At 42.1% G+C, this 20,943-nt stretch overlaps 1 protein-coding gene across 3 annotated transcripts in view; it reads right to left on the bottom strand.

Moving 5' to 3' along the window:
* Positions 1-6,000: 6,000 nt before the first annotated feature.
* vps8 (VPS8 subunit of CORVET complex) overlaps positions 6,001-20,943 on the bottom strand; it is an 82,740-nt gene continuing 67,797 nt past the window's right edge. For 2 of the 3 annotated variants that reach the window (XM_079687894.1, XM_079687893.1), the window contains 14 exons: positions 20,388-20,472; positions 19,894-19,992; positions 17,786-17,875; positions 16,321-16,367; positions 16,049-16,193; positions 15,293-15,382; positions 15,031-15,198; positions 14,365-14,446; positions 13,777-13,859; positions 13,130-13,210; positions 12,512-12,681; positions 8,246-8,414; positions 7,506-7,559; positions 6,001-6,231 (listed from right to left, as the gene is read on the bottom strand). In XM_079687894.1, the coding sequence (XP_079544020.1) occupies positions 6,016-6,231; positions 7,506-7,559; positions 8,246-8,414; positions 12,512-12,681; positions 13,130-13,210; positions 13,777-13,859; positions 14,365-14,446; positions 15,031-15,198; positions 15,293-15,382; positions 16,049-16,193; positions 16,321-16,367; positions 17,786-17,875; positions 19,894-19,992; positions 20,388-20,472 (1,579 nt within the window). In that variant the 3' untranslated portion in view covers positions 6,001-6,015. The remainder of the gene's footprint in view (positions 6,232-7,505; positions 7,560-8,245; positions 8,415-12,511; positions 12,682-13,129; positions 13,211-13,776; positions 13,860-14,364; positions 14,447-15,030; positions 15,199-15,292; positions 15,383-16,048; positions 16,194-16,320; positions 16,368-17,785; positions 17,876-19,893; positions 19,993-20,387; positions 20,473-20,943) is intronic. The other variant, XM_079687895.1, reaches the window with a different exon arrangement.

Genomic DNA, 20,943 nt, shown 5'->3' on the forward strand with positions numbered 1-20,943 from the left:
ATATTGTGATAAAGTTCTTTATTTTCTGTAATGCAATTAAAAAAACAAAAATGTCATACATTCTGGATTCATTACAAATCAACTGAAATATTGCAAGCCTTTTATTATTTTAATATTGCTGATTATGGCATACAGCTTAAGAAAACTCAAAAATCCTATCTCAAAAAATTAGAATAGTTCCTCAGACCAAGTAAAAAAAAAAGATTTATAACAGCAAAACACAATCAAACATTTGAAAATGTCCATTAATGCACTCAGTACTTGGTTGGGAATCCTTTTGCACGGATTACTGCATCAATGCGGCGTGGCATGGAGGCAATCAGCCTGTGGCATTGCTGAGGTGTTATGGATGCCCAGGATGCTTCAATAGCGGCCTTTAGCTCATTAGCATTGTTGGGTCTGGTGTCTTTCAGCTTCTTCTTCACAATACCCCACATATTCTCTATGGGGTTCAGGTCAGGGAATTTGCAGGCCAATCGAGGACAGTAATGCCATGGTCAGTACACCAGTTACTGGTGGTTTTGGCACTGTGGGCAGGTGCCAGATCATGCTGGAAAATGAATTCCTCATCTCCATAGAGCTTTTCAGCAGACGGAAGCATGTAGTGCTCTAAAATCTCTTGGTACACAGCTGCATTTACTCTGGGCTTGATGAAACACAGTGGACCAACACCAGCAGCTGACATGGCTCCCCAAACCATCGCTGACTGTGGGAACCTCACACTGGATTTCAAGCAACTTGGATTTTGCTCCTCTCCAGCCTTTCTCCAGACTCTGGTGCCTTGACTTCCAAATGAAATACAAAACTTGCTTTCGTCTGAAAAGAGGACTTTGGACCACTGTGCAACTGTCCAGTGCTTCTTTTCCTTAGCCCAAGTCAGACGCCTCTTCCGTTGTCTTGAGTTCAGAAGTGGCTTGACCATGGGAATACGGCTATTGTAGCCCATTTCCCGGACACGTCTGTGAACAGTGACTTTTGATACCTGGACTCCAGCTTCAGTCCACTGTCTTTGAAGCTCCCCCAAATTCTGGAAGCGACTCTTCTTCACAATGCTGTTAAGGCTGCGGTCATCTCTCTTGGTTGTGCAGCGTTTCCTGCCACATTTCCCCCTTCCAACAGACTTTTTGTGGATGTGCTTTGAAACTGCACTCTGTGAACAGCTTGCTCTTTGAGAAATTTCTTTTTGTGTCTTACCTCCTGATGGAGGGTGTCAATGACGGTCCTCTGGACAGCAGTCAGATCAGCAGTCTTCCCCATACTTGTGATTTAGTTTACTGAACCAAGCTGAGTGTTTTTCAAGGCTCAGGAAACCCTTGCAGGTGTTTCGAGTTAATTAGACGATTCAAGTGATTCGTTGAACACCCTACTAGTATACTTTTTCATGATATTCTAATATTTAGAGATAGGATATTTGAGTTTTCTTAAGCTGTATGCCATAATCAGCAATATTAAAATAATAAAAGGCTTGCAATATTTCAGTTGATTTGTAATGAATCCAGAATGTATGACATTTTTGTTTTTTAATTGCATTACAGAAAATAAAGAACTTTATCACAATATTCTAATTTTCTGAGACAGTCCTGTATATATACAGTGGGGCAAAAAAGTATTTAGTCAGCCACCAATTGTGCAAGTTCTCCCACTTAAAAAGATGAGAGAGGCCTGTAATTTTCATCCTAGGTATACCTCAACTATGAGAGACAGAATGAGAAAAAAAAAATCCAGAAAATCACATTGTCCGATTTTTAAAGAATTTATTTGCAAATTATGGTGGAAAATAAGTATTTGGTCAATAACAAAAGTTAATCTCAATACTTTGTTATATACACTTTGTTGGCAATGACAGAGGTCAAACGTTTTCTGTAAGTCTTCACAAGGTTTTCACACACTGTTGCTGGTATTTTGGCCCATTCCTCCATGCAGATCTCCTCTAGAGCAGTGATGTTTTAGGGCTGTCGCTGGGCAACACGGACTTTCAACTCCCTCCAAAGTATTTCTATTTTTGCTCATCGTTCTTGTGATCATTTTGACCCCACGGGGTGAGATCTTGCGTGGAGCCCCAGATCGAGGAAGATTATCAGTGGTCTTGTATGTCTTACATTTTCTAATAATTGCTCCCACAGTTGATTTCTTCACACCAAGCTGCTTACCTATTGCAGATTCAGTCTTCCCAGCATGGTGCAGGTCTACAATTTTGTTTCTGGTGTCCTTTGACAGCTCTTTGGTCTTGGCCATAGTGGAGTTTGGAGTGTGACTGTTTGAGGTTGTGGACAGGTGTCTTTTATACTGATAACAAGTTCAAACAGGTGCCATTAATACAGTTAACAAGTGGAGAACAGATGAGGCTCATAAAGAAGAAGTTACAGGTCTGGGAGAGCCAGAAATCTTGTTTGTTTGTAGGTGACCAAATACTTATTTTCCACCATCATTTGCAAATAAATTCTTTAAAAATCAGACAATGTGATTTTCTGGATTTTTTTTCTCTCATTCTGTCTCTCATAGTTGAAGTGTACCTAGGAGGAAAATTACAGGCCTCTCTCATCTTTTTAAGTGGGAGAACTTGCACAATTGGTGGCTGACTAAATACTTTTTTGCCCCACTGTATATATATAATACACAGTGTTTCCCCTACCATTGTCTTGGAGGGGCGCTGCGCCCCGCCAATGGAGCCCCGCGCCCCCCTGAAATTCAAGGTGTTTAAAAAAAAAAAAGAAGAAAAAAGAAAGATGTACAGTGGTGCAAAAAAGTATTTAGTCAGCCACCAATTGTGCAAGTTCTCCCACTTAAAAAGATGAGAGAGGCCTGTAATTTTCATCCTAGGTACACTTCAACTATGAGAGACAGAATGGGGGGAAAGGATCCAGAAAATCACATTGTAGGATTTTTAATGAATTAATTGGTAAATTCCTCGGTAAAATAAGTATTTGGTCACCTACAAACAAACAAGATTTCTGTCTCTCACAGACCTGTAACTTCTTCTTTAAGAGCCTCCTCTGTCCTCCACTTGTTAACTGTACATGGCACCTGTTTGAACTCGTTATCAGTATAAAAGACACCTGTCCACAACCTCAAAAAGTCACACTCCAAACTCCACTATGGCCAAGACCAAAGAGCTGTCAAAGGACACCAGAAACAAAGTTGTAGACCTGAACCAGGCTGGGAAGACTGAATCTGCAATAGGTAAGCAGCTTGGTGTGAAGAAATCAACTGTGGGAGCAATTATTAGAAAATATAAGACATACAAGACCACTGATAATCTCCCTTGATCTGGGGCTCCACGCAAGATCTCACCCCGTGGGGTCAAAATGATCACAAGAACGGTGAGCAAAAATAGAAATACTTTGGAGGGAGTTGAAAGTCCGTGTTGCCCAGCGACAGCTCCAAAACATCACTGCTCGAGAGGAGATCTGCATGGAGGAATGGGCCAAAATACCAGCAACAGTGTGTGAAAACCTTGTGAAGACTTACAGAAAACGTTTGACCTCTGTCATTGCCAACAAAGTGTATATAAAAAAGTATTGAGATGAACTTTTGTTATTGACCAAATACTTATTTTCCAGCATAATTTGCAAATAAATTCTTTAAAGATCAGACAATGTGATTTTCTGGATTTTTTTTTCTCATTTTGTCTCTCATAGTTGAGGTATACCTAGGACGAAAATTACAGGCCTCTCTCATCTTTTTAAGTGGGAGAACTTGCACAATTGGCTGACTAAATACTTGTTTGCCCCACTGTATATACAGTATATATAGGAGAGAGTATGTAAAGAAGCTGGATATAAAAAGTTACTGTCATTGTGGTAAACCCGCGAGAGAGAAAGCGTTTGAGCTCCACACTGTTTCAGAAATAATCCTTGATGTGGTTTGGAACATAATATGGTGTTTAGTCACGGTAGCGTTTAGCTGAGTTTCTGCTGATAGACAGCCTTCTCTTCACAGAGCTCACTGCTTGCATGCGGACGCTCCAAAGGGGCGTGGCCAGCAGTAGCTCGGTTACATTTAAAAGGGCCAGACCCAGAATCACCACTTCTCTAACAGGGCTGGGGTATGAGGCATGGCTAGAATGGGTGATCTGTTTGGTATTTTGAGCACTTCAGAGACATGTTTTGTATAGATATGGCCCTATAATATATTGTTCAAATATAGCATAATAGGTGACCTTTAAATAGTAATCGCAATGTAGATATTAAGTTTTAATAAAAGATTCAATGGTTTTGGAGTTTCCAGTCCTGGTTATGGTTATAAAACTACCATTTATGTCTTCTATGATCCATTAGCACTAACACTAGCATTGGCTATTCTTCCTGGGTTCCACACACGAGAAAAGAGGAAAAAAAGGTAACACTTTTTATATTAAGGTACACAAATTAACCATCAACTAGATGTTAATTAACATGCATATTAGCAGTATATTGGCTCTTTATTCGTCATTATAAAACACGTATTATTGCCTTATTCTACATGACCATATTCTAGAAGTAATAAGCCATTAGTTGAGAGTTTTTCCTCAATAACCCTCTAATTAGTGCTTATTTATTGCAAGTAAGGAAGTTGTTGTACATGAGTTTTGGTCTTAATATGCTCTGCTCAATACGGGCCTAATAAGGCAGTCAAGAATAGTAATTATCCCTTAATAACACTTAACAAATATGATCTATTCTTCTGTAACAAGACATGAAACTATAAGTGTTAATTGTGTCTAAAATAACTATTGCTGGTGAAGCTGTATCACTGTATCACTGTACTTATATATGTACATTTCTTTTCAGTTTGCTTCAAGAAGTGGCTTCAACAGACAGAAATGCAGGCCAGATTGGGAAATAAACCAGAAAAAAAAAACATTTAAGAAACAAATGTTGTAATTTCTTTGTTGCATTTCTTATCATACATATTGTTACCGTTTTTGTTCCCATTTAAATATTAAACACTATTTATTATTTTTAATCAAATGCACCCATTTTAGATAATATACTGTATTTATTTTGATGTAGGTTAATTTGTAGGTTGGTTGTTTTTTGTATAATTATTGTATTGTTACTATGTATTTTTTATTATATTAACTAGCTATTTATTACATTAAAATACTGTTATGAACACTAAACAATGTATTTATTGTGATAGTTACCGGAATACATGACACAATGAATCTTTGTAGATGAATGAATCTCTGGTTTAAGGGAGGCTGTGGCTCAGTGGGATAATGCACTGAACTTAGTGGGCTGAACTTTGAATCAGAGGATAGCAAGTTTGAGTCCCACAGCAGTCAGCATGTCGTTGTATCCCTGGGCAAGACACTTCACCCCAAATTGCTCCTGTGGGGATTGTCCATAGTACTGAATAAGCAATGTATTCGCTTTGGATAAAAGCGTCTAACAAGTGACATTTAATGTATAATGCATAATATTTCAACGTGTGCCTACTTTGTTCGTGTACTGTTGAGGTTCATTTCAGTAATTGCGTGCTATAATGTATTTACAAAGTGTGAAGAGTAGGCAACTTCAGAATAGGGAACCTGTTCAGGTCAATTAGAGTCAAACTACTAGCTTATTGGCTATGAACAAGACTTCACTTTAAAATGGTGAACATATTCTTAGATAGAAATACCTCATTTTGAGTTATTTAAACACAATTAACACTTATAGTTTCATAAGAATAGATCATATTTATTAAGTGTTATTATTGGAGAATTACTATTGTTGTGATACTACTGCCTTATTAGGCCCATATTGAGCAGCGCATAAGTGTTTTATAATGACTAATAAAGAGCCAATATACTGCTAATATGTATGTTAATTAACAACTAGTTGAAGGTGAATTTGTGTACCTTAATATAAAGTGTTACCGAAAATAAAAAAAATAAAATGTATAAATAAAAAAATAGTAAAAAGCCATAAAACTCTGAAGAAGGAGGCTCTCTTTTTCTAAACCAATATCAATGTGCTATTAAAAAGGTTGGCATAATGCATGCACAAGACTACGCTGTATTATAGCAGATTACTGTATGTAATGCTGCTGTTAATCATTTTGTTCATATCTCTGTGTCAAATCTATTATAGCATTATAACAATTCAACCTTTCTGTTTGTTGAAAATCATAAAAGAATACTTCAAAAGGTTCATGTGTTAACAGGGAGGTTCTTCCTGAGCTCACCCTGGACGGTCCTCTGTACAGACAGCGCAGCTGATCCCAGGACTGCTCCTGCTGAGAGTCCAGCGTTGCTTCAACAAACACCTGGCCCACGACGAAGAACAGAAGAAGGTTGTCAAAGAATAAGCACTAACTAAAATGAACTAATGCAGAGAGCAGCTGTAGTACAAGCAGCAGAAATATACCTTTTTTATATTGCTAAAAAAAAACAAGTCTCCTCTCTACCTGAAACACTAGACTGTCAATCAAGTGTAGACCACTCCCCTAGCTTATAAAAGTTCACCCTCCAGGCCTGTCACTCCCTTCTTTCCCTCCAGGGACTGCAGGTCCTTTTCCTTGTTGCTTTATAATCACATACATTACATTACATTACATGTCACTTGTTAGACGCTTTTATCCAAAGCGACTTACATACTCAATACTGTGGGCAATCCCCACAGGAGCAATTTGGGTTGAAGTGTCTCAGGGACACAACGACATGCTGACTGCAGTGGGGTTTGAACTTGTGACCTTTGGGGCGGTGGTGGCGAAGTCCATAGGGACTTGGCTTGGCAACTGGAAGGTCACCAGTTCAAGTCCCGGAAAGACCAAGTGCTACCGAGGTGTCCCTGAGCAAGGCACCGTTCCCTAAAAACTGCTCCCCAGCTATGGGCAAAATAACAGGGGCAGATGGGGCTCATAGCCAACCCATCTAGGAGAAGGACACTCTGAACTAAAACCAGGACTGAGAGGAGTTGAGCCCCCCAGTCCTTAATCAGCATAGTAAAGCCAACCATGAAGAACAAAGTCATACCAAATCCTATACTTCCAGCGGCGGGAGTCTTTTAAAGTTTAAACTTTAATTACCGCTGTTGTTTCAAAAGTCTCAAAAATGCTACAACTACTATCACAAACTGGATGAATGTGAAGTATTTTGTTAAAGGAGGATGAAAGCGTAATTAAGGAGCACTATTGGAGTGACTTTGATGGTTATTGGACTCAGGATTAATTCATTTGGATTCCCGCTGTATGACGAACATACAGGTTGGGAACCACTGACCTAGAGAGAGACCCCCTGATCCGAACAAATACCCACAACCTACTGCGCCACACACCTCCCTACATACCTGACAGTAGACACATTAGAATGCTGCAATAAAGCTTTATGTACTGTGTTTATAGCACTGCTACAAATGATGTACATTATGTAAAAAAATAAGTCGCAGGACGTGAGGCCCAGGTTGTTATAAGCAGGAATTGTCTTTTTAAATTGAACGACTGAAATTCAATCTGACTGTAAAACATAACAATCTCAACAGAGCCGAAGATGGCGGCCCACCAGCAGTAAATTATTTCTATATCCTGTCTGTGAGCTGTACCTTCTTCCCGTTAGCCTCTGCTCCTCCGTCATGATGCACCGACGTAACACGAGTCTGGAAGACAGAGAGAAGAACAGGCAGTCAGGATTGTGAGCTACAGTGTATCTATTCAAATATTCTACAGAATCATCAAATCATTTTGTAGAATGGTTGTTCTGAGATCATTTGTCAGCACATTAGTTCAGCACCAGTAAATTACTGATGCTAAAGATACATTCTACTAAAGAAAAGTGCATGAAATCTGCTTGCACCCAAGTGCTTCTTTGCGCCTGCAGGAAAATAGAGCCCTATGTTTGTAAGCTTATATTTATAAATGAATATGTTCAGTAGGAACCAAGGGGCCATAGACATGGTCCTGTCTAGACGATAACCGTCGATTTGCGACACCCTGACCAAAAGGTTCACAAATAAAAGGTTAGCATGTGAAAACATCTGAAACAATATTTGTTAGGATCTTCTAAAGGGTTTGATGAGCATCTGATTTGTCCTTTAATCTAAAGGTATATTCATTCATGTATTTGATTCAGGTATATCTTTCTTTTGCGCGCACACACACACACACACACACACACACACACACACACACACACACACACACACACACACACACACACACACACACACACACACACACACACACACACACACACACACACACACACACACACACACACACACACACACACACACACACACACACACACACACACACACACACACACACACACACACACACACACCTGTGCCAGGGACGTGATGCGGCCTCTCTTCAGTTCGGTGGTAGTTCCCCCCCTCCCCCCCTGACTGGAAGAACACTTGTAGCAGCACCAGCGCTGGTTGAGTTCTGAAGTGACGCCCCCCCCACAGGCTTTCTGCTGCAGACACTGGTAGTGGTACAGGTGGCCGCAGCTGACAAAACACACACACACACACACACACACACACACACACACACACACACACACACACACACACACACACACACACACACACACACACACACACACACACACACACACACACACACACACACACACACACACACACACACACACACACACACACACACACACACACACACACACACACACACACACACACACAGTTTAGGGCAGGTAAATATGTGAAACACACAGCCACATGCAGATAGAAGAGGTAGCAGAGCAGAGAAGCTGCCAGGTACCTGGTGCCTTGCTCAAGGGCACCTCGGCAGTGGCCTTGGAGGTGAACTGGCATCTCTCCAGCTACCAGCTCACTTTTTGTTGTTGTGGGTCCAATGGGGACGACCCTTCAGTTCCAAGACCAAGTCCCTACAGACTGAGTCACAGCCGCTTACTTTTTTATTTATTTTTATATTTTTAGAAGAGGTTCTTAATTGATGCATTTAAATGCCAAACTAAATATTTTTTCCAAAATTGTGTAGCCCAAATTGTACATTGGCAGGCAAAAAGTTTAAAAGTGGAAGTTACCAATCAATAATCATGATAAAAATATAGATAAATGATAAATATAGATACCTACTGACCCACAGCCCGCCTCCCCCCCCTCACCAGTCCTGTGTTGCCCCAGCAAACACAGACGATAAGAAGGAGCCAGACATGTCAAAGGGATAAAACCTTATGAAGTGGCCTGGCGTGGACCAAGACGCCGCAGTGCATATGTCCTCCACACTCACGCCGCTAAATAAGGCTGTTGACACACCCATAGCTCGTGTAGAGTGTGCACGGAGCCCCGTGGGGAAGGCTCTCGCCTGACCGTAGGCATGTGCAATGCACTCGCAGAGCCATCCTGCCAGGTGTTTCTTGAACAGAGCTTTACCGGCCCCACCCCCCCTGAAGCACACAAACAGCTGTTCAGTGCGCCTAATGACAGCCGTGCGCTCCACATAACAGGTGCAGTGGGATGTGCGTTGGTGTTCGGATCAGGGGGTCACAGGTTCAAACCCCACTGCAGTCTGGGCAACACACTTCACCCCAAATTGCTCCTGTGGGGATTGTCCACAGTTTTGAGTATGTAAGTCGCTTTAGATAAAAGCGTCTAACAAATGACATGTAATAATAATAAAAAAATGCCAGCGCACGTACCGGGTAGAGGAGGTGCAGTTTAGCCTCCCTGTCCCCAATATGGGGTGGAAGACTAAAGCCGCCCAGCTGTATAGCACTTGAACTAAACGAACTCCGAGAACGAAGTTCTTGGGAACAAAGGAGGGGTTCGGCCTGAGTGTCGGCCTGAGTGTCGCCCTGCTACGGTCACCCCGGATCAGGCAACTCGGGTGCACCAACAGAGCGGTCAGCTCGGACACTCTTTTGGCCGAAGTCAGGGCCAGCAGCAATGTTTTTAATGACAGCGCCTTCAGGGAGGAGAGCTCCAGAGGCTCAAATGGTTCTGTGACCAGAGCCTCGAGCACCAACGGCAGGTCCCATTGCGGGTCGGAGGCGTACACCACTGGGCGCGGCCTCTTGACCCACTGCTAAAACCGCGACATGAGCGGCTGACCTGCCGCCAAATCCCTCATGACAGGATGAAATGGCTGCTGCATACATTTTAAAAGTGGAATAAGCCAGTCCTCTGTCCACCAGTAACTGTAAGTAGGACAGAATAGAGCTCAGCATGCAAGATAAGGGCTATAGACCTCCCTCTTCACACCATCGCTGGAATGCCAACCACTTTTGCTGTGGTGGATCCTGCTCTTGCTGCCTGGATAGTCTAGATCAGGGGTTTTCAAAGTGTGGGTAGGTGAGCCTCCCCTCAGAGAACATAAGAACAGCCGCGCCCCCCCTCCCAATTATTATTGCTGTTATTATTATTATTATTATTATTATTATTGTTGTTGTTGCTATAATGCAGGGGTATTCAATTGCATTTCAAAGAGGTCCAGTAAGAGAAAATGTAATTAAATGCTCTGTTTACGCTGTCTACCTTCCGCCATTTGAAATTACTCCGACTGTTTCTCTCCTCTTGTCTCGTCTCTGTGTTTGAATCTATCGTGCTGACTGCACCGATTTGATTGGCTGAGTAGCGTCACCTCCTTAAAACATTAAACAATAACTTTTTTAAACCTTTTTATTTTTATGTTTTAAGCATATTGTATAAAACTCCCCCACTACTTGGACAATTCCTTGCACCCCTCTAGAATAAGCCCGAATGGTCTCAACCATATTGCATCAGTAACGTGCACTTGTTATTATAACAAGATCGCAAGGACGCTGGTAGCGATCGTAAAATGGAGTGTTGTTCAGTTTGTGTGTTGTGGAACATGCGTGTCCGTGCATGAAAAAATACCACACACCCAATTACAATTGCATGTTCAATTCACTACCCTGGAAGTTAATACAGTTGTTAAAGTTGGAACAGCCTGTGGACAGCCGTTCTTCCTTGCATGTCAGTCGCCGACACCTTCTTACAGAAGACAGGCACATCCAGCTGCAGCACGACCCGTATATTTCCGCACGCCGTGTTCTCAAGACATATTTTTTTTAACATTTTCAACATGGTAGATAAATCCTTATATGCTCCCGGCAACACACTGAACGTCAACTTTGCCTCCTTATTACACTCACCCCTACTTTAGTGGGAACAATGAGTCTGCGTCTTTGATGCACACAGGAATAAACGCAGATCATCCTCTGGCTGCAGCCTTTAACGGTACTTGCTTTTGATCAAAGTCAATGCTTAAAACCTGCACTCACACAGGTAGGTGGAGGTGAAGGGAATGAACACTTTTACAGCCTTTTTGGCGAGGTGGGGAAACTCGGTCTCCACAGACAGCCACAAGTGGGCAAGTGTCACTTTACCCGTCTTTTTCTCGTTCTTTTGTGTCTCACGCTGCGCCTCCCCTGAAGCTCTCTGGCGCCCCCCAGGGGAGGCGCGCCTCACACTTTGAAAACCGCTGGTCTAGATAACTTCGTCAGACAATCCCACCTGTCTCAGCCTGTCCCTCTCAGGAGCCAAGCCTGAAGAAGTTGGCCCAGAGAGGGTAACGCCCCTATCGCACCAGTCCCCTGAGACATCGCCCCCCAGACATGAGGAACTGCACAGGGCTGGCATCATCTATGTCACCTCCGCGAACCACGGCGCGTGGCGCGTAGCCTGCCTGCATCGAGCACCATCCCCAGATACTGCACCTGCTGGTGAGGTATGGGATTGCTCTTCTTCCAATTGACCGCAAAACCCAACTTGGTTAGGTGTAGGATCAATTGGGCTGTGTGAAACATTGCCATTTCATGGACCTGGCCATGACTATGAGGTCGTCCAGATAAAAGAAGACCCTCATGCCGTGGTCGCGAAACGGCTGAAGTGCCGTGGCCACACATTTGCTAAACGTGCGTGGGGATAGGGAGCCGAAACCTGCCGGGGTCGACCAGTCTGTACCCGCAATTGCCGGTTCTGAGCCTGGTCCGCGGGACGGGCCGCGGAGGTGGAGGGGGCAACGGGAGCCGAGGGGGCTCTATACCGTCGCCTCTCTCTCCTCCTCATTGTAGCGCCGCGCTCTCTTCCCTGCGGAGGAGCTTGAGGAAGAGCCAGCGGCAGCATACGGCTGAGCTGCGTCCTCTCTACCTCCATGCGGCAGAAGCGCTGGATGACCGACGTGATCGACCCAAAGAGCCCCTCCGTGGATACCGGGGCCCCAAGGAGATCCTTGCGGTCCTTTCTGGACAGCGTAGATGGGCCGCAAGGCTCTCATCAAGGTCGGTGCTCAAGGACTGGTGAGTGTTCCATTCTTCTCAATTGTCTTCTCTCTCCTTAGCTCTCTCAGTTGTTTATCCTGCTCGCTGAAGAGAAAAGGATGACGGGCAGGAGGTGAGGCCGCCTTATATACTGTGGGCCTGCGCGCGCACTCAGCTAGGCCCGACCCCGGGGGCCGGCTATGTTTATGGATTTCTCAGTAGGTGAACGCTCGCATAGTGAGGTCGAGGGCAGTACCCATAGAGTCCAGTAGAGGGCTTAGCCTGTGAGATATAACAGAAGCCACAGGTCATGTGACTTTGAGTCTGCTGCAGTGGTACCTGAACACAATGATCTCCTCCGCAGAGTCATGCCTCCTCTTGTACTGCTGCAGGCAGATGTTACAGTGGTCCTGTCGGGGGTGCAGCCCCCTGGTGACGGCGGCGCGAAGGTGAGCGAGGGACCAGTGGAGGTCATGGTTCAACAGACTGGTGGTGGTTTCAAGAAGAGTCTAAAACAGAACAGACAGCATTATTATTCTCTTGTAGAAGTCGTGAGGAAATAGAGATTTTCATCATTACGTTATATTATCTATTGTCTATATATTATCATCATTGGTATATTATTAATGATTTCAATTAGTTATGTTCAATTACTTATACCTAAAATTGTTAACATGATTGTTTATTGTTTTAACTGTGTGTTGATTATCGTCATGCCAATAAAGCTAATTAATTGGAATTAAATTGAATCATTTAATATTTCATGTCAATTACAGATATATTCACATATAAAATACAAATTTGAAATCTAAACAAGCAAAAGTTTTTCTTCACACAACCAGAGTAAAACATTTAGGTCTGTTTTATTTATTTGTTTACAGGCAGCATAGATGATCAGCTCTGATATGTGTTGGGTTCAGGTGCTGCGCTGCTGTTTACTTGATACCAACTGTTTACCTGTTCATAGTTAAAGGTATCCAGCATACCCAGGATGAGGCCTTGGATTTCTGCCAGCTTTCCTCTCCCGTAGACCGGGTCCTGACACACAAAGGCGTCACGTCATACACAGAAAACATCACAAAGGGACATATCTCGCTTTTATTAAATCACAAGTTACAGCCCTTCAGCAACATCTGCTCTACAACAAGTCCCCTTGGATCATAAATATCTTGCATTATGGATTATTGCAAATTTGAATAATCTGTCCAATGTAACCCAGAGGAGTGCATTTCAACAGTTCTTCTGCGCATGCTCTTGGGGCATGTAGAGTATTAACCAACATTCTGAAATGCTGTATTGATTGGTGCATGTGGGCGTGGTCAATCACATTTTGTCTCAAACTGATCCTGATTTAACTCAGAGGACACTTCCTGCACTCCGGATTATAAACACAATGAAAGATTACAAATAGCGGGATTTATCTTTCATTGTATTTATCAAAAACATTGCTGTTATTTATATTAACATCATGCTGGACTAATCATAGGTTTGAGTGTTTCAAAACAGATCATTGTAGGTGTCTTCTTGAAAGTTGCAGTTGTGAAATAAGATTTTTACAAAAGTGCATCTATAAAAAACAATATTTTTAATAGCAGTAAACACACCTGCAATATCCGCTGGATGATGGCAGGAAGAGGAATAAAGCTGCTCATACAGTTGAGAACCTTCATGGTCAGCTCCTTCAGCACTGACACACACACACACACACACACACACACACACACACACACACACACACACACACACACACACACACACACACACACACACACACACACACACACACACACACACACACACACACACACACACACACACACACACACACACACACACAATGATTATACAAAATAATCTTCACCATCATTATCACTAGCCAACTGTTTGAGCTGATGAATAATTAAAACTGACTACATAAAACACAATCGTGGATCAATCATAAACCTTACCAAATATAATCAGACAGATATGTTTATATTGTTTATGTAATACTTGATTGAATATAATCTAATCTTAAATATCTGGATGAATTGTTTTGTTTCACATTAAAATAAAAACACATTAACAAAACGAGGGTCAAAGAATGTGAATCTTTGCTCCTCCTGTGTGTGTGTGTGTGTGTGTGTGTGTGTGTGTGTGTGTGTGTGTGTGTGTGTGTGTGTGTGTGTGTGTGTGCGTGTGCGCGTGTTTACCCTCAAATGTGTGTTCGTCATTAAGCCCCTTCACTAGTTTTTGAGAGGCCATCATGGTCTCCAGAAGTGGAAACCATAAGACCTGTGAGACAAGAAAAGATGAATGAGGAGACAGCAGGTTTATCCCAAAATCCCTTCTCTGTCCTCTCTCCTTTACCCAGCAATTACCAAATCAAAGGACATCGCAATTGTATGTAGAGACGTCAAGGAGAGAGGAGTGAGGAGGGAGGAGTGAGAAAACACAAGTGCAGGCTATGAGAGAGTGTTATAACAACTCGCATATCAATCATGGATGTATAAGAGAGCGGTTTAAATTATAAACAATTATAAACAATTAATGTGCTTACTTTTTAGTAAGTAGTGGTTTGTGTTGCATGAGTAGATAAAGGACACTGTCAAACTGTTAAATGGTAAGGAAATATTTAAATTCGGTAAATATGCCTTATAAATCTTCTAGTCACATTCTGTTGAAAGATTAAATTACAACATCAAATACAGAAGTGCATAAAAACTAAACGAAGCTCTAATAACAAAATTACGGATTAATGACCATTAATCCTCTAATTATTCATATTATATATTTTGTTGATATAAATGTAATGCGGTTAAACACAAATGCAGGACTGAAAATAATACCTTGAATCCCATGCATGAAAGCAGCAGTACCTCTCTTTGTTGCTGGTCCAGGTTGTCAGAGCTTCGGTGGCACAGCTCTATGATGTCATTCAGCGACTCCTTCACTCTGCTCAGTGTGTGATCCCTGTCTCTCTCCTCCCCCCCTTCATCTGCTCTCTCACTCTCAGCAGTGAGGACACTCAGTTTCTCCTTCAGAGTCTTCAAAGCAAACACATTTCAAATTGGTAAATGGAGACATTTTCATTCATTAATACATCCAAGAAATGATTTATCTGCGCTAGTTTGTAGCTACCTCTAACAGGACAGCAAAAGCTCCATGAACATCTCCCTTCATCTCCAGCAAGTAGGCTGTGGCCTCGCTGTGGTGGTACTTCTGAGTTGTCTACAGAGGTGGAAAGAAAGATGCAGAAGAACAGTTTTTGTAAGAAGAATCTCAGAACTTGGTTACAACAACACATTGAAAATAAAATCATTTCTGAACTTTTATTTGATGTGCCTGTGTCTACAAGTTAAAAACAGAGAGAGACAGAACATCATTGGTTAAATGTGTGAAACAAAGAGACCTGAAATATTGATCTTTTCTCTATTATCCTTCTAAAAGTCTTGCATTCATGAACGATTTAAGCCAGTTACCATTGAGAACATGCAGCCCAATAACTCGTAAAACCATCTACTGTTGCGAAATTGGAGGGCACTGAACTATAAAACCAAACAGCCATATTAGCATCTCTGTGAGATAAATGCTAACAACAACATGATAACATGCTCACAATAACAATGCTAACATGCTAATGTTAAGCAGGTGAAATTAAGTATGTACCTATTTCTTTAACTTTAATCTCTGTGTTTTATACAGTAATTTAATAATGTTTTCCTTTGATGTTCGTCATAATGGTTTTATGTTTTTTTCCACCACTTTTAATTACCCTGTGTTTAAAAGGTGCTATATTTAAAAACGTGCCTTGCTGTGGACTTGGAGTAAGTTTAACCCCTGTTCACAAACACATGCAATGTGTATTAACAACAACAACATTATCGTGGACGGTACCTGTATGGCCTCCTCTAGTCTGTAGTGCTGGGAGGTCTGCAGGAAGCCCAGGAGCTGCCGGGGGCCGAAGCGGCACAGTAAGTCCAGCAGGAGCTCATGGAGGTCCCTCTGCAGAGGCAGCATGGTCCCTGAGAGATGGCCCTCCCTGTGACACAGCACATCAAGAAATGTGGAGGAAGAGAAGGAGGAGATGAGGAGGGAGGAGAGGAGGAGATAATGTATATAAGGAGATAGGCAGCAGAGTTATCACTAGGACAGGAAGCCCCCCCTACCGTGGCTCCAGGAGGCAGCTGAGGAACCTGAAGAGTAACTGGTCATCCTGAAGGGACAGAGAGAGAGCGAGAGAGTTAGAGAGGGATACATTTGTACAGCAGGTGTGTATATATTAGGGATGTGCATCTCCATCACTGAGGCCGATGCGATGCGCATCTCGATACGTTGCCACGATACGATACATTAACGATACATTTGAAACACCAGGCGATGCGATACGATACGATTCACCCCTGTTGCGATACAGTTCGATACGATTTGATTCAACATTATGCGATTCGGGGCGATACGATACGATTCAACACGATGCAAAATAATGATACTTCAATATGGTACGACAGAGGATTTTAGTTTTATTCCTTATATGCAGCAAATCTTACATTAACAAAAAGTGCTTTACTTATTTGGTTCTCTCTACTAGTACTGCGCATCCCATCATGCTGTTTATATTTTACCTTAAAAACCTCTCCAGAGTACAATTGTATAACACCTCACAGTTAAACAATTTAAGGATGCATTGCTCATGATTAACAATGTGCAAATAACAACAACCATAGTGCAATCCCCATACAGCTGCCAGCCTGATGTGCTTAACACTCATTCATAGGCTAACTCACCAGTGAGCAGAAAGCAGTGGTTTATATATGACCAATAAAGAATACAAATAACCTTTCACAAACAGCTCTATCATAACTGCTTACAGTAAGGAAGACATTTAAACTATGATTGGCCATCACAGGCTGCTGTAAACTAAACACCACTCTCTCTGACAGAACACCACACGTGATTTAACTCATATGTCTAACTTTCAGGTTTCTCTTTTCAGCCGCAGACCCCATGTCGCCTCTTTATGTGCGCCGCTAAGTTCCTCGTACTACTTGTGTACTTTAAAGCAGCACGGCATTGTTAACAATTTGCGAGCGATTTTTAAGTTGACCGTCTTTCTTGAACAATCCGAAGTGTTTCCAAACGTTTGATTTGAACGTTTTGAAGTGTTACAAAACCCAATTCCCCCAATATAAATAAAGTATTCAGATTAATGGCAGGGAAGCTGTAAAGGTGCCAAACGGCTCATCATAAGCTAGTTCAGACACACTCACACACTGATGGAAATGCTTTTTGGAGCAATTTGGGGATCAAACATGCGTATGGCAAAGATGGCGATGGCTATGTCGACCATCTGAGTGGTGGACTGCTCTTTTCTTTGTATAGCTGCTGACAGTAAATATACACTGAATGGATATTAGAAGTAAAATGCCTCCATATACTTCTTTGGAGCAGGTGGCTAGGCTACAGTACATATTGCACCTTAAATACATATTTGCCAATATCGATATGAGTTCCAGTGAAGTAGAACGTTTTTTCATCAGTTTCAGTGCAAAAATGTATAGGTATCTAGACTGTGAGAAATATAATTAGCAGATAAAGAAGATATAATAACATCACTGTTTATTTTGAGCTTACCTGAAGCTCAGAGACGATTTGCTGCACCTCTTCAGTGAAGTGAAACAGCACCATGTCAGCTGACTTGCTGGGGTCAAGGGTCACCAGCTCCTGTGAACAGATGTCAGAGGGTTTGTATTTTAATGCAAACAACATCACTTACAGACATAATGTAGGCCAGAGAGTCATCCGTCATTTCTGTTCTTTTAAATGTTCTTAAGATCTCTGCAGTGAGAGGAAAAAAAAACTAATATAGGCACATGAGTTTGTTCACTCAACTCGTGACCAACAAGCGTGCCACTTTCTACTGTAACTACCTTAACCTTGAGAAGCTGAGACCTTGAGTTGTGCTAGGTTGCTATGAATAAAATACTATAATTATCATTAAATGCAAAAAGAGTAAGCACAAAATCTTATATCATTCATGTCCCTCGTATCTCCATGTCTGCTGGGATGATCGATTTTGCTCTGTGGTTCATGCAAACGATAAAAATATATATATATAAATATATATATTTATATATATATATATACCTCAACTATGAGAGACAAAATGAGAAAAAAAATATCCAGAAAATCACATTGTCTGATTTTTAAAGAATTTATTTGCAAATTATGGTGGAAAATAAGTATTTGGTCAATAACAAAAGTGCATCTCAATACTTTGTTATATACCCTTTGTTGGCAATGACAGAGGTCAAACGTTTTCTGTAAGTCTTCACAAGGTTTTCCCACACTGTTGCTAGTATTTTGGCCCATTCCTCCATGCAGATCTCCTCTAGAGCAGTGATGTTTTGGGGCTGTCGCTGGGCAACACGGACTTTCAACTCCCTCCAAAGATTTTCTATGGGATTGAGATCTGGAGACTGGCTAGGCCACTCCAGGACCTTGAAATGCTTCTTATAAAGCCACTGCTTCGTTGCCCGGGCGGTGTGTTTGGGATCATTGTCATGCTGAAAGACCCAGCCACGTTTCATCTTCAATGCCCTTGCTGATGGAAGGAGGTTGTCACTCAAAATCTCACGATACATGGCCCCATTCGTTCTTTCCTTTACACGGATCAGTCGTCCTGGTCCCTTTGCAGAAAAACAGCCCCAAAGCATGATGTTTCCACCCCCATGTTTCACAGTAGGTATGGTGTTCTTTGGATGCAACTCAGCATTCTTTCTCCTCCAAACACGTCTAGTTGAGTTTTTACCAAAAAGTTCTATTTTGGTTTTATCTGACCATATGACATTCTCCCAATCCTCTTCTGGATTATCTAAATGCTCTCTAGCAAACTTCAGACGGGCCTGGACATATACTGGCTTAAGCAGGGGGACACGTCTGGCACTGCAGGATTTGAGTCCCTGGCGGCGTAGTGTGTTACTGATGGTAGCCTTTGTTACTTTGGTCCCAGCTCTCTGCAGGTCATTGACTAGGTCCCCCGTGTGGTTCTGGGATTTTTGCTCACCGTTCTTGTGATCATTTTGACCTCACGGGGTGAGATCTTGCGTGGAGCCCCAGATCGAGGGAGATTATCAGTGGTCTTGAATGTCTTCCATTTTCTAATAATTGCTCCCACAGTTGATTTCTTCACACCAAGCTGCTTACCTATTGCAGATTCAGTCTTCCCAGCCTGGTGCAGGTCTACAATTTTGTTTCTGGTGTCCTTTGACAGCTCTTTGGTCTTGGCCATAGTGGAGTTTGGAGTGTGACTGTTTGAGGTTGTGGACAGGTGTCTTTTATGCTGATAACGAGTTCAAACAGGTGCCATGTACAGTTAACAAGTGGAGGACAGAGGAGGCTCTTAAAGAAGAAGTTACAGGTCTGTGAGAACCAGAAATCTTGTTTGTTTGTAGGTGACCAAATACTTATTTTCCACCATAATTTGCAAATAAATTCTTTAAAAATCAGACAATGTGATTTTTTGGATTTTTTTTTCTCATTTTGTCTCTCATAGTTGAGGTTTACCTAGGATGAAAAATACAGGCCTCTCTCATCTTTTTAAGTGGGAGAACTTGCACAATTGGTGGCTGACTAAATACTTTTTTGCCCCACTGTATATAGCTTCAAATATTAGTGTAGCGTTGCTGGTGTGAAGTGACATTAAGGCAGAACGGTAATTATCTGTCTGAATATGTTCTGACCTGTATGTGTTGCAGCACTTTGACCTTCACTGTTTGTTTCTCCTCAGCGCTGTAGCCGGGCATGGACAGCAGATTGTGGATGTAGCTGAAGATCTCCCCCTGAGAGATACACACACACACACACACACACACACACACACACACACACACACACACACACACACACACACACACACACACACACACACACACACACACACACACACACACACACACACACACACACACACACACACACACACACACACACACACACACACACACACACACACACACACACACACACACACACACACACACACACACACACACACACACACACACACACACACACACACACACACACACATCTTACAAGCTTTATTTCAACCAGTTGAGAAAACACGGCTTGCACCATGCAATCATAACCAGCAAATGAAGGTCCCACACACCCACATGAATGAACAAACATGCAAATTCAAACATTTTACACATATCAATCTCACACATGTTACCTTCCTGAGGGGGTCTCTCAGGTAGCAGTCGATGATCCGGTCGAACAGATGTTTCTTCTCGTAGAGAAATTCACAGATTTGGTAGCTGAAGCGAGAGGACACAGTATGATACAAAATGACATTAAGAACCATGACATGCGATAAGTTATTGTTGACCCTGGGTTTTTTTTCCCAATTATTTGAAAAAACTTCTTGATGACATAAGGTTCCACAGAAAGCAGCATAGTAAGACTGAGCTCTTTTGGATAGTGTAGTGAATGTATAGGGTGGGTCTGTGAAATATCATAATTAAAAGTCAAAACTGCACTGTATTTTTTTTAAATACGGATTAAAGGAATACGTGTATTTCTAAAGGTGTCTCTCAGAGTGGCAGAACTGCAGGAAATCATCACCAACTCTGCACTTTAAGCTTTCACTCTATGGAGTTTTTCTTCCCTTTTAAAGATTTGGTTTGGTTAAATAGAAAAACATATCGAAATGTGCTGTTTAGTTCAGTCTCAGTGCCCCATCCTCTTCCCTGATAGACCTGCCCATGTGCAAAAATGCTATAATTACT

This window comes from Notothenia rossii (genome assembly GCF_949606895.1).
Source record: "Notothenia rossii genome assembly, chromosome: 6".
In the NCBI taxonomy this organism is placed as follows: Eukaryota; Metazoa; Chordata; class Actinopteri; order Perciformes; family Nototheniidae; genus Notothenia; species Notothenia rossii.